Source organism: Borostomias antarcticus (genome assembly GCF_949987555.1).
Source record: "Borostomias antarcticus genome assembly, chromosome: 21".
Taxonomy (NCBI): domain Eukaryota; kingdom Metazoa; phylum Chordata; class Actinopteri; order Stomiiformes; family Stomiidae; genus Borostomias; species Borostomias antarcticus.
In genome coordinates, this window is record NC_140254.1 from 10,999,501 (window position 1) to 11,018,890 (window position 19,390).

Sequence of the window (19,390 nt, forward strand, 5' to 3'; positions counted from 1 at the left end):
GCTGCTGTGCCATTATTAGCTGCGCAGAAGACTTCACGGAACTGAACAAAACATTTGACAAAACAACGTTAAATATGGGTCCGCCGGGAGACAAACAACGCCGTGTGTCGTCTGAAAGAACGGAGGATTTCAGTTGGTTTGTCAATTTATCTTGACATGGCATGCAGGGTCGGTGTTGTGACGACTGAAGAAAAGAAGCAGGAAAACAAGCCGCAGACAAAACCTCGAAACTTCAGTTTGTGACGGAGATTTCGACCACTTGTGTTATTCAGTTGTTGGCAATTTATTCTTGAGATCTAGTATTCTCTACGCGGTTATTAGAAAAAAACGACGACAGCGCAGGGAAATATCCTCTAAAATGCTGACGTCGAGCAACAACAGTTAGCCAGCCGTCCGTGCCAGTCTGTCCACATCGCATACCAAGCCATAGTGAACACGGCGGAACATGTAAACGAACGATGACTGTCCGCTAGCTAACGTTAGCCAGCCGTGCACAGTAGGCCTCAGTCACGCCAAGTAGTGTCAAGATAAAATGTAGCTAGTTAGCTGGTTCACTAACTAGTTAGTGTTAAAGTGTAGCCTATGTCTAGACTAGCTAGCTAGCTCAAGTTGGCTAGTCAGCTAAATACGCCGCCATCATGACTACCGACAATGGCAGCATAGGCTGAGGGCCAATTGAATGGCAGTAAAACTCCGAAATGTCAAGCTACTGTGTAGACTTAAATGTTGTTACCCGGTGCCAAGGTCTCCTGGCATCTGCATTTACCTGCCATGGTTGTATGTGCCCCCAACCATTCAGTAACACGTTCATAAAGCGATCTCTACAGAGAAATAAACACGAACAGCCAGCCATGGATGACACTTTGAGGGGACCCCAGTAGATGTCTGCTTGCTAGTTTGTGTAATCTATTTCACTAGCAAAAAAGTTATAGTGGCGAGATATGGGTTTTGATAGTAATAATCCTTTCTGTTGTCAGTAACAATTCAAAAAAAAAGTACGTCTAAATTGACATTGTTGTTTCAGTTAAACCCTTCGATAGCCCAGTGCCAGTGACTTGTTAAGTTGAAGTTCATTTGGCCTTTATTGTAGTGTCATGCTTTAGCAACATGATCTTTTAGGGGATTTATAAAAATGTAGTCATATATTGATCAAGGAACCCCCTCCTCTGCATATTCCCTTTAAAGAATAAGAATGACTTAGATTGGTTTTCATTTCTTTACTCCTTCCGTTGGTAGTTTAGTGGGTATTTCGAAGAGCTAACAGGTAGGCATTTTGACATTTGAGGTAGGCTATTGTTTCCACAAAGTAGCTAGTATGTCTCCAAAATAAATAGACAAAACTGGTATAGTCTAAATATTCTGTAAGAGAAACCCACAGCCATCATTATCTAACCATGGGGGACCCAACCTCAAGAAGAAACCAAACTAGGAATCGACTCCGTGCTCAGCTTCGGAAGAAAAGGGAATCTTTGGCTGACCAGTTTGACTTCAAGATCTACATAGCCTTTGTGTTCAAAGAGAAGGTTAGTCAGCACAGTGTTCATTTTGACACAATTACATTCACTAAATCTCCAAAATCTTTCCCTGGCTCGTTCTCAATATTTGAGAAGGTCATAGTGAAGGAACTTAAGATCTTTTCTAATATGTTTAAAGTAAAAGGCTAGAGGATGCTAGCAAATCAAGTGAAGACATTTGGGATAAAAGCCTGTTGTGATAATTTGATGCCCACAAATTAAAACAGCATTTGTGTCTACCTTGTACCTGACAGAAGAAGAAGTCTGCACTTTTCGAGGTAGCTGAAGTTGTGCCAGTGATGACCAACAACTATGAAGAGAATATTCTCAGAGGTGTGCGGGACTCCAGCTACTCCCTCGAGAGTTCCATAGAACTCCTGCAAAAAGATGTTGTGCAGTTGCACGCCCCACGATACCAGTCGATGCGCCGGGTAAGTCGCCACTTAAATGGACAAAACCTCATGTCTTGAGCTTGCACTTTCACCATGCCATCCAGGGTCTTTGGATAGCAAGTGTAATTGCTGTCATATTCAATGGTTTGGTTCCTGTCCTCCATATTTTATCACAGGATGTCATAGGTTGTACCCAGGAGATGGACTTCATCCTGTGGCCGCGCAATGATATAGAGAAGGTTGTCTGTCTCCTGTTCTCCCGATGGAAGGGAGCTGATGACGAACCCTTCAGGCCTGTTCAGGTACAAATCTGCTTTTTGCCCAGTGTTGATTGGCACTAGGCAGTTCTTACTTATGCTCATTTTACCCACTGGCACATACAGCATAGAAAATAGAATTGCACTCTGTTGTGAATGGGTTAGTCTCTCCGGACTCAAAAATTACATTGTATCGCTGCGCTCCACATATTACATAAGAGTCTGTGCCACTTCGCCGCCCAAGCTGGTGTTCTGAGGGCATATCAACGGGTCAGAATTTAAAGAGTGACAGGTCGGAGCAGCAAGTGAGATACGCTAGCCCAGGTTAGATGGGCGGGGCCAGGTTGAGTGGGAACGCTGGATCGTGAAAGTCGTTACTGATTGGTGTCGCCAGGATTCCGGGCTACCAATGAATTGCGAGGATTTGAACACCAGATTTTTGCATGAAGTGTCCCAGACCCATAGAGAGATCTGCAGTAACGTAGTTAGCGTAGCTTACGTAGTGCATCAGTGAAAGAACTCTCATGGTTGTGGTGTTGAGACTGAATGGGTTTACTTTGGCCTGTCTTGTCTCAAGGAATTGTCTCAGGTCATTGTGGCTGATCTGTGAAGTAGTGTTGGGATGGTAATGGATTGGTCTCATTCACCCTCAGGCTAAGTTTGAATTTCATCATGGGGACTACGAGAAGCAGTTCTTGCACGCTGTGGGACGTAAGGACAAGGCCGGCATGGTGATGAACAACCCCACGCAGTCTGTGTTCCTCTTCATGGACAGACAGCACCTACAGGTGGGTGCATCAGTATAGAGTTAGCAGCCAAGGTTAATGTGCGGAGGTCATCCAGGCAGTTTGGTGACACATTCTCAATAATGGTGACCTTGCTCAGAAGCTCCATGTGACGATAAAGCAGCTTTGGGTTCAACCTCAAAAGGCGACTGCAGCATTTGTACTATGGGTTAACAATTCCCCCCATAAAACCAATTTCCCTGATAAAAAAATCTACATGTAAATAAATGTCTTACCCTTACCCTGCACTGCTTCCAATGATAGCAGGGACTAACACGCATTCTTTCTCCAACAGACTCCTAAAACCAAGGCCACAGTCTTCAAGTTGTGCAGCCTCTGCCTGTACTTGCCCCAGGACCAGCTGACCTGCTGGGGGGTGGGAGACATAGAGGACCACCTCCGCCCCTACATGCCTGACTAAGGGCCTCCTCCACCCAGCCACACGGGGAAGACGCCCTCCCTCTCCTGCTCCCCCTCCACGCCCAAGCCTACCGAAGCAAGTTGATCTCCTCATCTCCATTCTTCCATCCAATAGAATTGAACTTGTGCTTGGATCTCTCCTTTTTGTATACCACTCGTTTCCATTCTACTGAAGCTGATTTAATTTCCATCCTGTTTTGTTTGGCTTACCCAACCTGAGCCACCTCCTACCAGTTTTTGGATTGGTTTTCCCTTTTTTTTCTCCCCCCCCCCCCTCCCTCTCCCCCTCCCTTCCCCTCATCCATTCATCCATTTTGTTTATTTGAACCTGCACGAACATTGATTTGAGTGGTTGGTCGCTTGGTCGTTCTCTTGGAGCCGCACTGTCAACGACACCAGTCACCGAAGGAACTCTTTATGTTGCATCAAAACAGGAACAAACAACACAGGTCTTCACTCTCGTCCTCCGCTGGACAGTCTATGTCCATGTTGTCATGAAGGATTGTAAAAGCTTCTCTGTAATGTTTAAAGGAGGGAAAGATAAGTGAGGATTCACAATCTGAAATGACTGAGGACAGATGAGCAGAGGTGTTAACTCCTGTATAGCAAAGATAGCAAGATGAACAATATTTGTCAAAAATCATCTGGTGTAGGTATTGCTTCCTTTTCCTTTAACTGCCTTAGTTATTGCTGGACATTTTTGAATTTTATTTTGGGGTGTCATTGCTTCCTTCTGAAACATGTCAGGCAGAGCTTCGGTAAGATCTATGACTTGATGAGATGGGGTTGTGACAGTCTTGTCAAAGGTGTGATGCAGACAGTGGTTGATATATGTTGGGTAGATGCTGAAGGTTATTGTTACCACGCAAGCCATTCATGCACTATACATTGAAGCTACTGAAATCTGAAGTTTTTTAATGCTTTTTTGGGGGGTGTGGGTTGACGGGGAATTGGAATACTGAGGAACTAATGTTAAAGCTTATGTATCTAACAATGGAACAAGGGTTGTTGAGAAAATTAATGGATCTCTAGATTGTGTTCCTTAATTTGACAGACATTCTGAAAAATAACTAATTGTTGCAGTGCTTATAAATGTAAATGGGTGTTGCAAGCTTGCTTTGTGGGGGGTGTGAGACAGATCAGCTTGTTTAATTTAGCTCCTTAGTTGATTCAATGTTTGATTGAAGGGTTTAAGGCGGGTCATTTTTCTTGGGTTTATTATTCATTCTGTTCTGAATCTTTTAAAAATCACCACCGCTGAACATATCCCAATACAGTGCAAACTTTGAAAGCAACTCCTTGTCTTTTTATTGTGTATACGTATTTACAGTAGTTACAGGCACATGATAGTTACATCCTCTGGGCTTCCTCACAGTTCTACAGTATAGGACATGGTGAGTGAGTGGACACAGCATTGAGCAGCCAGTCTAGCCACTGCCAAGGTGCTTTGTGTGTCTTCCTTGTGCAATAAGTTTTCCTGTAGATTTGTTGGTGAGGTCAACGATGGCGAACGCCAAGGTCCTCCCTTGCTTCAGGACCTGGGCAGTGATAAGCACGTCTTCACCAACCTTGGCAGCGTTCATGTACCTGTCAGAAAGACACGATTTTCCATTAAATTTTGCCAGATTACTCTAATCTCAAGAGCGTGTTTTAGTGTGCAAGTATAGGAGAGCATGGAATCTGGGCCCCAATTCAAGGTTTTATATATAAAGCAATGTGTCAGTATGCACAGTTAGACACATTTCAAATGCATTTGGATCACATCTTGGCTCTTTAAAACGTACGTGATGTTCATGTCAACACTGACTCCGGGCGCGCCTCGTTCCGTGTACATGATGGCCGTGGTGGAGATGACGTCGACCAGCGTGGCGGTCAGGCCGCCGTGCAGCGTCCCTCCGCGGTTCGTATGCTCCTCCAACACCTTCATCTCACACACCACCTTCCCTGGGGTGGCCGACACAATGTCCACCTGCGAGGAGGAACGACATTACACTATTCTTTATTAAAGAACCAGCAAGGCCAATGATATGATATCGCACGTGGGACTGACGAAGTGGCATAAAGAAAACAGTCTATCTGGAACGTAAATGGTGACAGGGAAGAAACAAGCAATAACGTTAGCAGAGCATAACGTTAGATATGCTTGCTAAGTAATTAGAGCTAAAGCTAGCCAACATCTATCTCCAGGACTTGCATATAGTTTAAAGGCGAGCCTGAACATACCTTACTTAACACTCTGTCAAACCCCGGACTATCCACCATAGTCCTCATAATTTGTTTCAAGGAATTTAAAGACAGCGAAACCATGTTAAATGCTTGACGTGCTCAATGTCAACATCTGTAAGTAGCACTAGCAAAAGCCGCTATGAAAAGTCATCCGCGCTACTGTAGCTACATAATGGTTCCGCCGTAATATATTTATTGCTTATTGGAAAGCGGTGTAAAAAAAAATCTCTCGATATTTTTGTCTTGGATACAATGCATACTATACCACGTTAGCTACCCTACTTGTTTGTGTTTTATTCGTGTTTTGGTAGTATATAATTTAAAAGCATTTAGTTCCTTTTGTCAACCCGGATTGTTTAAGCAGGTACATCCGGAGTAACTTTTCCAACAACAAACGCTACAAATGTTATTTTGGAGGGACTAGGAATACAATAGACATGAGCTCTGTAAAAGAGTCGGTTAAACAGTCGGGTTCAACTATTGAAGAAGAAAGGAGTCGACTCTGTGATGAGTTTGCTTCAATCACAGGTTCAGACAGCGCTGTGGCTCAATGCTATCTGGCTGAAAATGAATGGGAAATGGAGGTAATGTTAGCCTAACTAGCTAGCCAACATAGCCAGATAATGAACACGCTTGACATGTAACGAAAAACAAAATACTCAGAAATCAACCATTTCTTCTCAACTAAAGTTAATTATTTCTTTAATTGTCTCTCAGAGAGCATTGAACTCGTTTTTCGAGGCTGACTTGGAGGCTGTTTTTGAAGTGCCCTATTCGCCAGATTCGGACAGCAGCCCCAAAGCCAAGAAACAGAAGGTGGACGACAATACTAAAGGAGCCTGGTAACTTGCAATAATCGTTGTTCATTCATTAGTGTAAACGGTTGTTGCCACATTGCAGCTCGTCAAGCTATGGACATGCTGGACAACCATCATACACACAATACTTTTACACTTCAGTCCCCTGCATCTCCTGTAACGTTATCTAAAAACCACCCCTCTAACATCCTGCAGCATTGACTTGACAGAAGAAGAACCTGCCTGTTCCAGCAGCACCACTAAGTCAGCAGCAGCCAAAGTTGAACCAACATCCCCAAAGGACCCAGAGCAGGATGGCAAACTGTCCCTGATCAGCTGGAACGTTGACGGGCTGGACATGGTGAACCTGGGAGAGCGAGCCAGAGGCCTGTGCTCCTACCTGGCTTTGTAAGCATTCATCTGTTTCTCAACTCAACACAACGCTTGTGGCTAGCTAATCCTCCCATGCTAGCGTAGTTCTGTTCAAGCTCATCCCTAGCACCCAGGTCACTTCTACTGGCCTAATCAAAGGCATGAGATTGAATTGAGAAGTTGAACCAGATTCAAGATCACTTTATTGACATGTATATCGTTTACACATATTAGGAATTTGCTTAGGTCGGTGATGCATACACTGATGGAGAAAACATTAGACAGGGTGCAGGACAGGATAGGACAGTGCAAATACAATATATCCACAAGAGAAAAAAGTACATATGCAAAATACACAATATATACAGAATGGAGTGTGGTGAAAGTATTACAGTGTGTGGGTAGAGTGTAGTGTGATGTATGTGCTGCTTTATCACACATGTTGTGCTGGGCTTAGGAAAGTACATTCTGTGTTGGTAGTTGAGAAAGCTATTCCATCTCCACCACCCTCATTATTGGTCGCCAGTGGTATTTCAACATTGTTTGTTGTCCTCTGTGACGCAGATACACTCCTGATGTGGTGTTGCTACAGGAGCTCATTCCACCATATGTGCAGTATCTGAAGAAACGAGCAGTCAGCTATCTGATCATTGAAGGTACGGTGCAAAACGTTGCAACTTTATTCAATTGGCACCTTTTTCCACTCAGTGTAACTTGGACATGCTTCACTCGAAACAATGGAAAAACGCTACTGTAAAATGCATCCACATAATACTGTTTCCTCTATGCTTGTCGCTGTAACTGATAGCTAATCTTTGGAGGTGGATTATTTTCAAGCGGTGCAGCCGCCTCTATACGTGACGTGTATGTCCGTCCGTATGTGTGTCTGTTCGTAGCATGAGATTTACACCAATCAACCAGCAGGGTGCAGTAGAGCTTGCTCTTAAACCTGCACTGTTACTTCAGTACCTGGGTGTTTTTTTGTTGTTGTTTTTTTTAAACTTTCTTCAGGGAGTGAGGACGGCTACTTCACCGGTATGATGCTGAAAAAGTCGACAGTCAAGCTTCTGAAGAGTGAGATCGTCAGTTATCCCACCACACAGATGATGAGAAACCTCCTTGTGGCCGAGGTCGGTTCAGTTAGGATGAGTTATGAGTGGAAAATGATTGTTCTTGTCTCATTTCTGCATGACCGTGTGTGCGCTTTGTTCCCTATCCCTCTTCTGAACCAGGTCAAGTTCAAGGGCCAGGAGCTGTGTCTGATGACCTCACACTTTGAGAGCTGTAAGGGCCACTCAGAGGAGCGTATGAGACAGCTGAGGGCGGTGCTACAGAGGATGAGGGAGGCGCCTGACCATGTGACCGTCTTGTTCGGGGGGGACACCAACCTCAGAGACACAGAGGTAGGTCCAGGCGTTTCAGACATGGAGGGACAAAACTAGATTATTTACAAATAACATAAAATATAATAAACCCAGAAGAATACAAACCCTGCCCACCTAGTGTCAAGTACTGTAAGAGAAATCAAGCTCTCCCGGAAGTCAATGAAAGAAAGCACGCTATTCTGACTGAAGTCAGTTCCCATAATTTCATTAAAGAGAGAGAGATCTATTGCTTTTATCCATTAGCTTGCTCACTCTAAGATTTGAGAAAATGTAGCATTGTGTTTATTTTATTATTTATTGAAAATTGCTTTGGATGGAAGCATCTGCTGAATAACTTAGTGTAAGTGTCCCCTCTAACTCGTATGCCCGCCGTGTTTGTGGCAGGTGACTAAGGTGGGTGGCCTGCCCAGCGGTGTGTGTGACGTGTGGGAACGCCTCGGTAAGCAGGAGCACTGCCGCTACACCTGGGACACCCGTGGCAACAGCAACAAGAGCGTGCCCTATGTCAGCCGCTGCCGCTTCGACCGCGTCTACCTGCGTCCTGCCAAGGCCCCCCGGACCCCCCGCCTGGCCCCGGACCACATGGACCTGCTGGGCCTGGAGAAGCTGGACTGCGGCCGCTACACCAGCGACCACTGGGGTCTGTACTGTAGCTTCGCTATCGGGCCCTCCTGAGGGCCCGTCTACTCACCAGGTTGGGACTGGGTCTGGAGACTGTGGCCGTGTCCTGATATTCTTACTTGAGTACTACCTTGCTGTTATCAATGCAGACTCATGAGACTTTGCTTACTGGGCGCTGACTTAACATGCACCCTATCTTAGCACTGGCCATGAGTTGTTGTTAATGTGCATATTGGATAGTAGCCTGTTAATAGACTATGCTGCTTGGGTGTGCTGCTTGGTCGCATCATGGCTGAGATATTACTGGCTTCCAGAATGGCAGATGCCGCAAGAAACTTGAGTTCTGTGTAGGCAGCATTCATATCAACACAAATGGTATGTCTGGCAGTCTGTTCTTTTTTCCTCGTTCATTCCCATACCAGTGCCATTAGAAGTTTTTTTTATTATTTCATTCATATTTAGAAGTAATTTACTCATATGTTTTTAAGCCTGAATAATTAAAGACCTTCAATAAATATGAAAACAAATGTTTCTCCCTTTCTTGGAGGTGATAATGTCGATATTACCATGGTATTACCTTGTTATTATCGAGCTGTAATCTAAAGCAGTACTTTGACTTTATTGGGTCCTTTAGGGGAAATTCTCCCATCAAATATAGCATTTTGTCATTTTGCAATATTGTAAATTACTACTGCTACACCATTTATGGTAGATTATTATACATCTTCAGTATTAATAATAAACGAGCCAACATCACATGATGAACGAAACAAGAAAACATTTGTAGCATAACTTTAAAGGTAAATGAGCATTCATAAAATGTGACTCCCAAGTTGTTTGTGACATCTGACCTCTAGAGAGATGACTTCTCAGAAGCCTGTAAAGTAAGAATGAATCCAACCTGTGTAGATTGAGCATGGGAGCCTGGGAAGCAGGTCTGGTTTCTATTGTTATTTGTACTTTGTGTGCTGGTGGATTGTTGGTCACATGCAGGGATTCGAGCCAGCTTTGACACTGCTGTAGTAAGTTGCTGTTCAATTCTCAATTCTTCAATTCTGTATGTTTTGTAATGCCGTTTCACTGTTTGTTGTTACCTGCAATACATCTACGAAACGCAGCACTTATAGTATATAAGGTACTAGGTACTAAGCTATAGGTATAGTTTCCCCCTACTTAGCCTCTTGGCGACAGTTTTTCTTTATAGATTACTGAGACACCTATACTGTAGGTATAATTTCAAAACAGGAGTATTTCAAATGTTCAATTACTGCACATAAATCCAATAACTGACATAGCACCACCAGGTAACCACATTTTTACATAGCTTCTATAACATCCAGTGACAAAAAATCATCCACACCTTGGCTTGAACCCGTGACTTTTGGCATGGGAGGTGGACATCCAGTGACAAAAAATCAAACACACCTTGGCTTGAACCCACGACCTTCAGCATGGGAGGTGAGCCCTTCGGTTTTCAGCTGCAGAATTCTGGGTTGGGATTTATTTATTTATTGTTACTGTGTTTATTGTTATGTTTTCCTCCCTTATTTTATTATCTCAGCCCCAGCTCCCCAGGGTGCAGGGCGAGAGGTCATGTTTTTGGTGGCATGTGTTTATTTGTTAGCAGGATTATGCAAAAATTCATGAAACCTCCCCGCCTGTGGCAGCCGAATGCCAGCCCGGTGGCCCTCAGCTGGCAGACTTTGCTTCGCTTGCGGTGGTTAATCACACTACTGACAGGGGGGTACCATGAGAATGTGTCTGCCTCGCCCTTTGCTCGATAATTTCATGTCTTCAGTTGAATTTTGTACTGCTCATTTTCACTTCCCTGTCTTTGTACTGTCCTATCTTGTCCTTGCACCCTGTGTAATGTCGTCTCCATCAGTGTTATGCACCAGTTGACTAAAGAAAATTCCTAGTATCAAGTATGTGTAAGAGCTACCTGGCTAATAAAACTGATTCTGATTCTCAGACTTCTTTTTCTCTTGCCCTCCCCTTGAATGCATGATTGATCCCTCTGCGGGTTTTACGCATTTTCTCATGATAACCAGTGCATTTTGAAAATAGATTTAGCCTAGTCCAAATAATTATGTTATGACATCTGACCACTAGAGAGCAGTATAAGTGAAGAAACCACAGAGACGTTAGTGCTGGATATTTATGGGAAAATAATCCATTTCCAATTTCATGGTCTGCCTATTATGGTTATAGTGTCACTGTGATCTCTGAATGTCATTTTTCAAGGTCTCACTGTAAATTCATAGATTCTACACTGCCCAGATGCCTCCACTTACATCTATGACATGAGACTCGCACAGCTGGAAAAGGATACTCATTTCAGAATATCCAACCCAGTCAACAACAATGCTGTCTTTGGTGGAGGCCAACAACAAATGTAGATAGCAGCCTACCGTAGGAAAGTCTGGCTGCTGTGGACAGGTGTGTCTGCTAACCCAGTGAGAGGTCAAAGCAGAGTCAGGACCTCCCAGGAGATGCACCCAAAGTGGGGCAGTAGCGATGGTTCCCACGTTCAAGTACTTGGCCCTGGATTTTCATTTGGACTGCTATAAGAAACGGAACAGGGAACATTTTGGGACCTGAGCATGGGCCAGTCATTGGGCCAGTCATTGGGCCAGTCATTGGGCCCATGCCTGTAGTGCTACAGGCTACCACAGAATATGATGCAGTACAGCTCTCCTACAGACAGCCAGGCCAGTATCACATAGAGCCGCCCAAACCATAGAGCCGCCCAAACACTGCCGCCCATTCACCGCCGTTCATTTTTTGGACAAAAAAATCCTGGGAGTCTGGGAGTTTTTGCATAATCCTGCTAACAAATAAACACATGCCACCAAAAAGATGACCTCTCGCCCTGCACCTTGGGGAGCTGGGGCTGAGATAATAAAATAAGGGAGGAAAACATAACAATAGACACAGTAACAATAAATAAATAAATAAAAACACAAACAGACAGACACACAGACACAGACACAGACACAGACACAGACACAGACAGATAGATAGATCAGTTCTGTCACCAAATCCGCCTTCTATCACCTCATAAATATCTCCAGACTCCGACCATCACTCTCCGACAGGCTCCAGTACGTGCAAAACTCAGCTGCCAGGGTTCTCACCTGCACCAAACGCTGGCAGCACATCACCCCCAGCCTCATCCACCTTCAGTGGCTCCCCATCAAATCACGCATCACCTACAAATCCCTCCTCATCACTTACAAGTCCCTCCATGCTCTCGCACCTCAGTACCTCACCGACCTCCTCCACCCCTACACTCAGTCACGGTCCCTGCGATCCTCAGACACCGGTCAGCTCTCCATCCCCCGAACCAGACTGCGGACCTTTGAGGACAGAGCTTTCAGCGTGGCAGAACTCCCTCCCTGCAGAACTCTGCAACGCCCCAACTCTGGACTGCTTCAGAAACTTAAAACTCACCTCTTTAACATGGCCTTTGACCTCTAGCTTCCGTTTCTTAATGTTGTGTGTCTCTGTCTACCATGTTTGTCTCTTGTCTGTTCTGCCCCTATGTAAAGCGACCTTGGGTTTTATGAAAGGCGCTATATAAATGAAAGTTATTATTATTATTATTAATAATAATATAAATAATCAAATAAATAATCAAGATAAAATGAATGAAGTAACGGGGGTGGATAAAACATGTTTTAAACATTAAAAGCAGTTTTGACGAGGTGAGCTTTGATGGATGATTTGAAAGTGAATGAAGTAACAGGGGTGTGGATAAAATGTGGGCTAAAGTTTAAACATTAAAAGCAGTTTTGAAAAGGTGGGTTTTGAGGGATTATTTGAAAGTGGGGAGTGAAGTGAAGTCTCTTCTGGAGGTGTTTGGGAGAGTTCCAGAGGGGGGCAGTGATGAGAGGGCCCTGTCACCTCAGGTTCAGGTGTGGAGGCCAGGGTTGAATGACAGGTTGAAATTGTATCGTTTAACTATTTCTTTTATCTTTCAATAAATAAATTGTAAAAAAAAAAAAAAAGTATGACTGTCTTTGAGACTGGTGTTGGGCCTTCCCCTAAACCAAGCCTAGCTTTCTGCTCCTTTCCCATCAACACATTGTGAAGGGACGTCTTCCTGCGCTGTCCCCTCCTGACCCTTCAGGGCTCTGAGATGCTGAGTACAGACCGTTCTGTATGCATCATGACAATCATTACTCATGGACCAGCTGACCTCCGGGGAAGGACACAGCTGTGACCTTAGAGCACGGCATCATAACAAACCCTAACCCCGCACTCATCTCTCCCCTGAGGTCCGGACTGATGATTAAGGAAGGAAGTTAACTACTGTACTGTAGGTACCAAGTGGGAAAACCTTTCCAGACCCTTCAAAAATGCAGACAATGTGCTTTAAAAAGTGTTAAGCTGGGCGTATAAGGTTATGGTTTGACTCTGCAAATATTATTATGCCCTGCTTTTAAAAAACAGGTTTCAAGTGTATGGTACTGTAGCAAGACCATGACCATGGAGTCACTGCAGGGAACGAGGGAGAGAGAAATGTGAGTGGGTGCAGATGGAGGCAACAGCTGTCTGGGGCAAGACGACAGTCATGTGACCTCTCCGGCAGACGTGAATAACAGCCTTCTGTCAGAGCCTATCAACCTTTTTTTTTTATGGCTACAAATCAGTAAACATGGCATTCCGGCTGCAGTGGATTTGTTCTAGCTTCCAACCTAGAGTAGGCCCTGTGTCCCTTTGTTCTCATGTCCTCTCTGTTTCAGAGAAGTGCCCTAGCTCCTCGGTCAGAGAATAGCATGGCTTTTTTTTTTTTTTTTTTTTTTTTTTATTTGTTGTAGCCAGGACTCAGGAGTGCAAGACACTTTCTTTCAAAGCCCTTCTGCAAGTTAGTGTTCCTGTAGTCTGTGGTAGTATGTGGCCCTGAGCGTGCTCTGTGGGTAATGTTGGCACAGAGATCCTAACCATCTGAGACGCATCTGACCTAAGATCAGCATCTAGGCATCTACCTACTTTCCTGATGGTAATGACTAAATGCTTTACTCTGTTCCTGCATTGTTTATGTGTTTTTTTCTTACTGTATGGCAGATGGTTAGTGTTTGTGGTGTCAAAAAGCACCTGGTGGTTCACAAGCACCTAGTTGAAGCCATTTCTGTCATTCGGCCTGTCACAAAATGTTATAACCCCCCCTGTCTGACATCATCAACACATCAAGACAACCTTTCCCCAAACCCCTACAGAGATGGCCGTCACAGGCGAGGCCTGGCCAAGTCTGCCGCTCCCTCCCAACACAACCTCATCCATCGCTGCCAGAGAGCAGAATCGCTCTGACAAATAGCCCCAGCAGCCTGCATTATCTCTGTGGGAAGAAGAGATGCAGTGTGAGCAGGACTAATACAGCTTTCACTGATACAGCTGTCGCTGTGTGGCTGGTACAGTGAGGTAATCAACCACAACTTCTGCTGTAGGCCGTTGCCCGGACCAGATACCATCCCAGTGGGCAAAACCTTACCTATACAAAATTGTTTATAGGGTCAGTATAAGTAAGTTAATATATGATAGCCTTTTCACAGGACCAGCTTTTCATATTCATGTATAACATTTTGTTATTTTCCCCTATTATATATATATATATATATATATATATATATAATATTATATTCCCCTAAGGGCGGCACTTATCTCCGGAGGTAGAGCCAGCTGGGGATCGCAAGGTCCCCGGTTCAATCCCAGCTCCTGGCGGAGCCGAAATGTCCTTGAGCAGGACACCGAACCCCCACATCGCTCATGTGCGGCATGGAGGTGCAGTACTTAGCAAGCACTGTCTGTAAAGACACATTAACATGGCACACTGTACACATACTGTCCTGTATACACTCATCACACACCATTTTGTATTTTGTATTTTGCACTCCTTGTTTGCACCGTACTGTCTTTGCCCTGTCCCAACTTGTCTAATGTTGTATCCCTCAGTGTTATGCACTGATGGACCAAAACAAATTCCTAGTATGTGTAAAAACCAGGCCAGGTCCAGCCTGGCTTATGTGCGTGGCTGGCTTGTTTCTGTTCAGGACTGGTAGTGTCGCGTGTGTGTGTGTGCGTGTGTGTGTTGCTGAATCCTCAGAGGCGAACCTCCCAGGGGATGATGAGTCCAGTCCAGAGTAGTGGTCCTGTGCGGATCGACAAGCCCACCTGGGGGGCCGTCAGGCGAGTGAATGTTCACCTGTCCTGTTCCTAGGGGGAGCTCGGCGATCGAGTCCGGGGATTGGCTGACACGGAAGTCGAGGGTTGAGCCAGCAGGACCCGCAAATTCAAACAAAGGGGAGACAAAGACTTCAGGAGCTTCCTGGATCTTACTGGACTGCCGACTTTTCTTAGCCTACCGTTTCTTCATGGGGATTATTGCCAGTGCCTACCAATTGAGTCCTACCGCTGTGGAGTTTCCACATATAGCTGACTTTAGTGACAATGGAGCCTCCGTTTATTGGAAAACTTTATTGACAACGTCTGTTCCCAGTCCGTGGGTGAGTGATGTTATGTTATGTTATTTTTATTTATAATGCGCACCCTCAACCAACTGTTACATCAGCCCGGGGCGCAAAGTGATCATTGAGACACTATTGGAATATCTCACCTGCGCATGAACTGTCTGCCTCTGAGCTGCGAGTGAGTAGATCCTCTATACCTGACTGTCCTCCCGAAGATCTAACTTCCTCACTTGGGGTAACTGACTTGAACCGGGGGAACTGTTGCTGTAGCCGTGCCCTTTCAAGCCGCCAGGAGGACGCTACTTGTAGCCCGCCTTTGTGGCGGTAGGTATCCTGTCTCCCGGCTTGGGGCACACGGCTTCCCCGACCTAGAGTGGACTTATTTCGGTCCGAAGTCTGGGGGGGTGAGAGAGAGGGAGGTGGGAAGAAGACCTCCCACCCCTCAACTTCGAGACGCATTTTATATCCTTTTGTGTCTGTCTGTCTAATCTGTATGTTTGTATTTATGTATATATTTATCTAGTATCTGCATCGCTTGACAGAGGATCATACCGACCACTGCGGACTAGAGAGGCTGCAGGGGCGGTTGGGAAGAGATCCGCTGTCAAACTGGGAGAGCCAGTTGAGAAACAGCTTCCTTTCTGGGCTGCGGCCAGAAATAGGGGACGCTGTGAAAAAAGCTTGCATCACATGGAGAACCGCTGCACTGAGCTTGATAGAGACGCATGCGAGGCATGTGGAAGACATCATCAAGGAAAGCAAAATGGAAGAGTTTTACGACTGTAGGCAGGCTGAAAAGGAAGGGATTGAAGAATTTGCCCTGCGCCTGAGGGAGTGTCTCCACAGGTGGCGAGCCAGTGACCCAGACCAGGTGAGGGAGGAGGACAAGAGACTGCGGGCCCAGTTTGCCAAGGGCCTGTGGGAGGGCCCCATAAGGCGTGAGCTCCTGCGCCACCTGAGGCGAAACTCCCAGTCATCCTTTGAGGACGTCCACCAGGAGGCAAGCTCCATAGAGCAAGAACAAGCCTTCACAGGGGAGGTGACCTCTTGCCAAGCCCGAGCTGCCCCAGCCGTACCACCGCCCAGTATTGAGAGATTACCCCCGAGCAGCCTACAACAGCTGAAAGACTCATTGCGTTCTGAACTGCAACAGGAACTACGTGAGCAGGTGGCGCTGCTGGGTAGCACCGTTGCGGAAGAACACCATTGCCTCACGTCATATTGGGTCGGGGGATGTGGACCCCTCTCCGGGCTACCCACCTGCCCCCACCGGTGAAGACAAGTGTGTCTCTAGCCCACTCAGGGGTTGCTGCCCTCCTGTGGCCGAAAACGGTAAATGCTCTTGTGGTAGCAACATAGAACTGCAAGTTCTGGGACCACTGCCTCTTGTGGTAGAAACAAAGAACTGCAGGTCAACAACAAGGCAGAGGCAGCCAGGGAGGAAGCCAGGGAGGGAAGCAGGAAGTGACAAGTACTGGACATATGCTATTCTAGGTGCGCTGACTTACAGCCACGCACAAAAACTACTTGGATTGTAAAACTGATTCTGATATGATCCATTCTTCCTGCCCAGTCTCCAGAGACACTCAACATCCGCAGCCTTTTCAAGCAGAGCCAGTAGTCTAGAGGGCACTCACTAGTCCTGGGTAGAATACTGAAACTGACCGCCTGGCCTGCTGCAGTATGACCCCTCACTAACACGCTGCTTTAGTATGCCACATATTACTTCTGGGTGGTTCACATGGGTTTCTGCGTTAACTTATGTCATCTGACTTGTTGGTAAGCTTAATATCCCTCCAGTATGTGATAAAGAAAAGTGTCCTTTTTTGCATTTCGTTTTATATGACATTTTATGTATTGCACTTTGTCTTGATGCTTTTAATGTCTCATGTAAAGCACTTTGAATTGACTTGTTACTGAAATGTGCTATACAAATAAACTTGCCTTGCCTCCTCTCCATGTACAAACATAGCCATCATATCAACCCATTCATGAATATCACACTTGTCTGACACATCCCTCCTGAATCTTTCACAACTGACTTCAAGACAGCATTCAGCTGGGATAAATCTAGGGTGTTACCTTCTACAGGTTGGGATCTGTTGGCAGACCATAACCTCTTGAGGAATGAGATGGCCTTTGGAGATCCCTGTCAGCCAGTAGTCTGGCAGTAACCTAGTCACCTATGTGTTCGCCCAACTTCTCCATCAACACTCCAAGGGGAACCACTAATGAACTGGCAGTCAGCAAAGTATCAAACATAATCTAAAGATGTAGGAATTAAAAAATCACAACTAGATTTTGCCCACCCAGATGTTACCGGTATGTTACATTTTGGGTCTGGGCCCGTGGGCTACTAAGGAAGGAACCATATTCACAATAAATGTAAAAGTGTGAACAGAAAAGTGTGAAAATGGACAGATAAGATCATTGATAACCTGCAGAGAGACAAAGATTCTTGTTACACAACAGCATTTGATCTCTGTTAATCACTGGCTGGAGAGAATGTAATAGGATAGGTTACAGTGTGTGTTTGGAACACTTAGCAATGGATAACCTTTGTCCTCTTTAAGTACAAGTACTTCTCCAATAAATACATTAAAACCAAACACATTTTAAAAACTGTGACAGCTTTTTATTTATTTCATAAATAACACTGGACAAGCATAGTACAGCGATAAATATCAATTCATACACTGTGTAAAATTCTCTGTATTACAAAATACAGTATATGTTTAATGCACTTGATACAGGTGGGGGAAGTATTTCATAATACCTGATACCCTTGATCTGCCACCACTCAACCTACGTACCTTGTTCAAATGTGCAGTTAGAGATCCCAGATTCAAGAGCTTTGTGGAGTATCGGTGAAAGACTTCCCATACAAATCTGTAGTTGCATAACTATATCTATGTTAGAGCCAATCTACGAAGGCCCAAGGCTAATATAAAAAAAGAAATTTCAGTTTCAGTTATTCTGTCGTCCACATCAAAGTTCCCATCAGAGATCTCTGAAGTGAGACCATGGCAAACCATGGTCTTAAGTCCTCATGTTGTATATTTTTTTGCATTATACTTGGCGTCGTTTGCTATTGCCTCTCAATGTTTTGTCCAGTAGAATAGAAGTGACTTAATTTGGATTTAGGCACCGATTCATACATTGATAGCCTACAGATGTTCGAGATATAAACACAGTATCAACTTCACAGCTGTTGATTACTGACAATTTGCAAGGTTTAGGGTCGGAGGAAAGTGTGTCGACTGTTTGCTGACGGTATGTGATACTACATCCGCATAGGGGCTCTCCTAATGTAGGTAAGGTAAATGCTGTGCTGGTCAATGGCGTTGGTGTAGATAAAACATCCATCTACCACGTCATAGGCAGCGTGCTGTACATGATCCATCTACCACGTCATAGGCAGCGTGCTGTACATGTCAGAGATAGGCAGCGGAAGGTACAAGGCAGGTTGATGTTGTAGCACAAGCCTGGGAATGTTTCTGCCACATACTTTAAATACTACGTTCTGGGATACAAAATAATTTCATTCAAATGTCAATTTACTCTGTGCTGGAAGCTAACTGAAAAATAAAAACAAATGAAAAACAATTGGTAAATATTCTATTCATAAGATGAATTCCTAGTAATTTCAAGAATATGGGAAAAATGATTTTTAAATGTAATTAAGTTTATCCCCGACCTTGGTTAATAGAAGTATAGCTCAAACGATTTTTGCACACTCCTCAAACATTATTGCTAAATTGAGACAGGAAAGAAGGGGCCCTTTCAACCTCGGAGAACGACATTTCAGGATAGACATAGACAAAATAACTCAACAACTTTTGAGAGATCTAACAGCAAAGGAATGTGGTTTGTGTAAATTCTACTCTGTCTGTGCTGTTTTTTTAAGAACAGAGTAGAAGAATGAGATAGATGGAATAAGAGGTTGGGGGAAAAAATGGGGTCAACGATGGGAATCAATTTGATGGACCAAAAAACAAAATGTTTCAGAGGAGCCCTTTTCCACATTCCTCAGTCACAGCATCTAGGCTGAGCAGCAGCATCATAACAGAATAAAAATAAGTGATGATCACATTCATCCATTTATGTCTATATTATGTTTGATTGTCAGTCTTAACATAGAACATGTCCAC

At 44.6% G+C, this 19,390-nt stretch overlaps 3 protein-coding genes across 4 annotated transcripts; 2 read left to right on the forward strand and 1 right to left on the reverse strand.

The window, feature by feature from the left end:
* Nucleotides 1-4,631, forward strand: cUnh6orf62 (chromosome Un C6orf62 homolog). Its single transcript, XM_084455199.1, has 5 exons — nucleotides 1-1,523; nucleotides 1,769-1,945; nucleotides 2,083-2,208; nucleotides 2,817-2,951; nucleotides 3,244-4,631. The coding sequence occupies exons 1-5, from the start codon at nucleotides 1,395-1,397 to the stop codon at nucleotides 3,367-3,369; spliced, it is 693 nt and encodes a 230-aa protein (XP_084311325.1). The 5' UTR covers nucleotides 1-1,394; the 3' UTR covers nucleotides 3,370-4,631.
* A 44-nt stretch (nucleotides 4,632-4,675) lies between these two features.
* Nucleotides 4,676-5,709, reverse strand: acot13 (acyl-CoA thioesterase 13). Its single transcript, XM_084455200.1, has 3 exons — nucleotides 5,592-5,709; nucleotides 5,153-5,337; nucleotides 4,676-4,955 (listed from the first exon to the last, which is right to left on the reverse strand). The coding sequence occupies exons 1-3, from the start codon at nucleotides 5,673-5,675 to the stop codon at nucleotides 4,796-4,798; spliced, it is 429 nt and encodes a 142-aa protein (XP_084311326.1). The 5' UTR covers nucleotides 5,676-5,709; the 3' UTR covers nucleotides 4,676-4,795.
* A 273-nt stretch (nucleotides 5,710-5,982) lies between these two features.
* Nucleotides 5,983-9,255, forward strand: tdp2b (tyrosyl-DNA phosphodiesterase 2b). 2 transcript variants are annotated; one of them, XM_084455219.1, is made up of 7 exons: nucleotides 5,983-6,178; nucleotides 6,312-6,436; nucleotides 6,608-6,799; nucleotides 7,328-7,419; nucleotides 7,775-7,893; nucleotides 7,996-8,166; nucleotides 8,533-9,255. In XM_084455219.1, the coding sequence occupies exons 1-7, from the start codon at nucleotides 6,032-6,034 to the stop codon at nucleotides 8,821-8,823; spliced, it is 1,137 nt and encodes a 378-aa protein (XP_084311345.1). In that variant the 5' UTR covers nucleotides 5,983-6,031; the 3' UTR covers nucleotides 8,824-9,255. The 2 variants fall into 2 exon arrangements, with proteins under 2 accessions (XP_084311345.1, XP_084311344.1); XM_084455218.1 differs by having other exon boundaries at nucleotides 7,775-8,166.
* The last annotated feature ends 10,135 nt before the right edge of the window (nucleotides 9,256-19,390 follow it).

Coding starts and splice junctions, on each gene's coding strand:
- cUnh6orf62 (XM_084455199.1), top strand. CDS start 1,395: ATGGGGGACCCAACCTCAAGAAGAAACCAAACTAGGAATCGACTCCGT. Junction 1,946..2,082: donor GATACCAGTCGATGCGCCGG/GTAAGTCGCCAC, acceptor ATTTTATCACAG/GATGTCATAGGTTGTACCCA. Junction 2,209..2,816: donor AACCCTTCAGGCCTGTTCAG/GTACAAATCTGC, acceptor ATTCACCCTCAG/GCTAAGTTTGAATTTCATCA.
- acot13 (XM_084455200.1), bottom strand. CDS start 5,675: ATGGTTTCGCTGTCTTTAAATTCCTTGAAACAAATTATGAGGACTATG. Junction 5,338..5,591: donor TTGACAGAGTGTTAAGTAAG/GTATGTTCAGGC, acceptor TCCTCCTCGCAG/GTGGACATTGTGTCGGCCAC. Junction 4,956..5,152: donor AGTGTTGACATGAACATCAC/GTACGTTTTAAA, acceptor TCTTTCTGACAG/GTACATGAACGCTGCCAAGG.
- tdp2b (XM_084455218.1), top strand. CDS start 6,032: ATGAGCTCTGTAAAAGAGTCGGTTAAACAGTCGGGTTCAACTATTGAA. Junction 6,179..6,311: donor AAAATGAATGGGAAATGGAG/GTAATGTTAGCC, acceptor ATTGTCTCTCAG/AGAGCATTGAACTCGTTTTT. Junction 6,437..6,607: donor GACAATACTAAAGGAGCCTG/GTAACTTGCAAT, acceptor AACATCCTGCAG/CATTGACTTGACAGAAGAAG.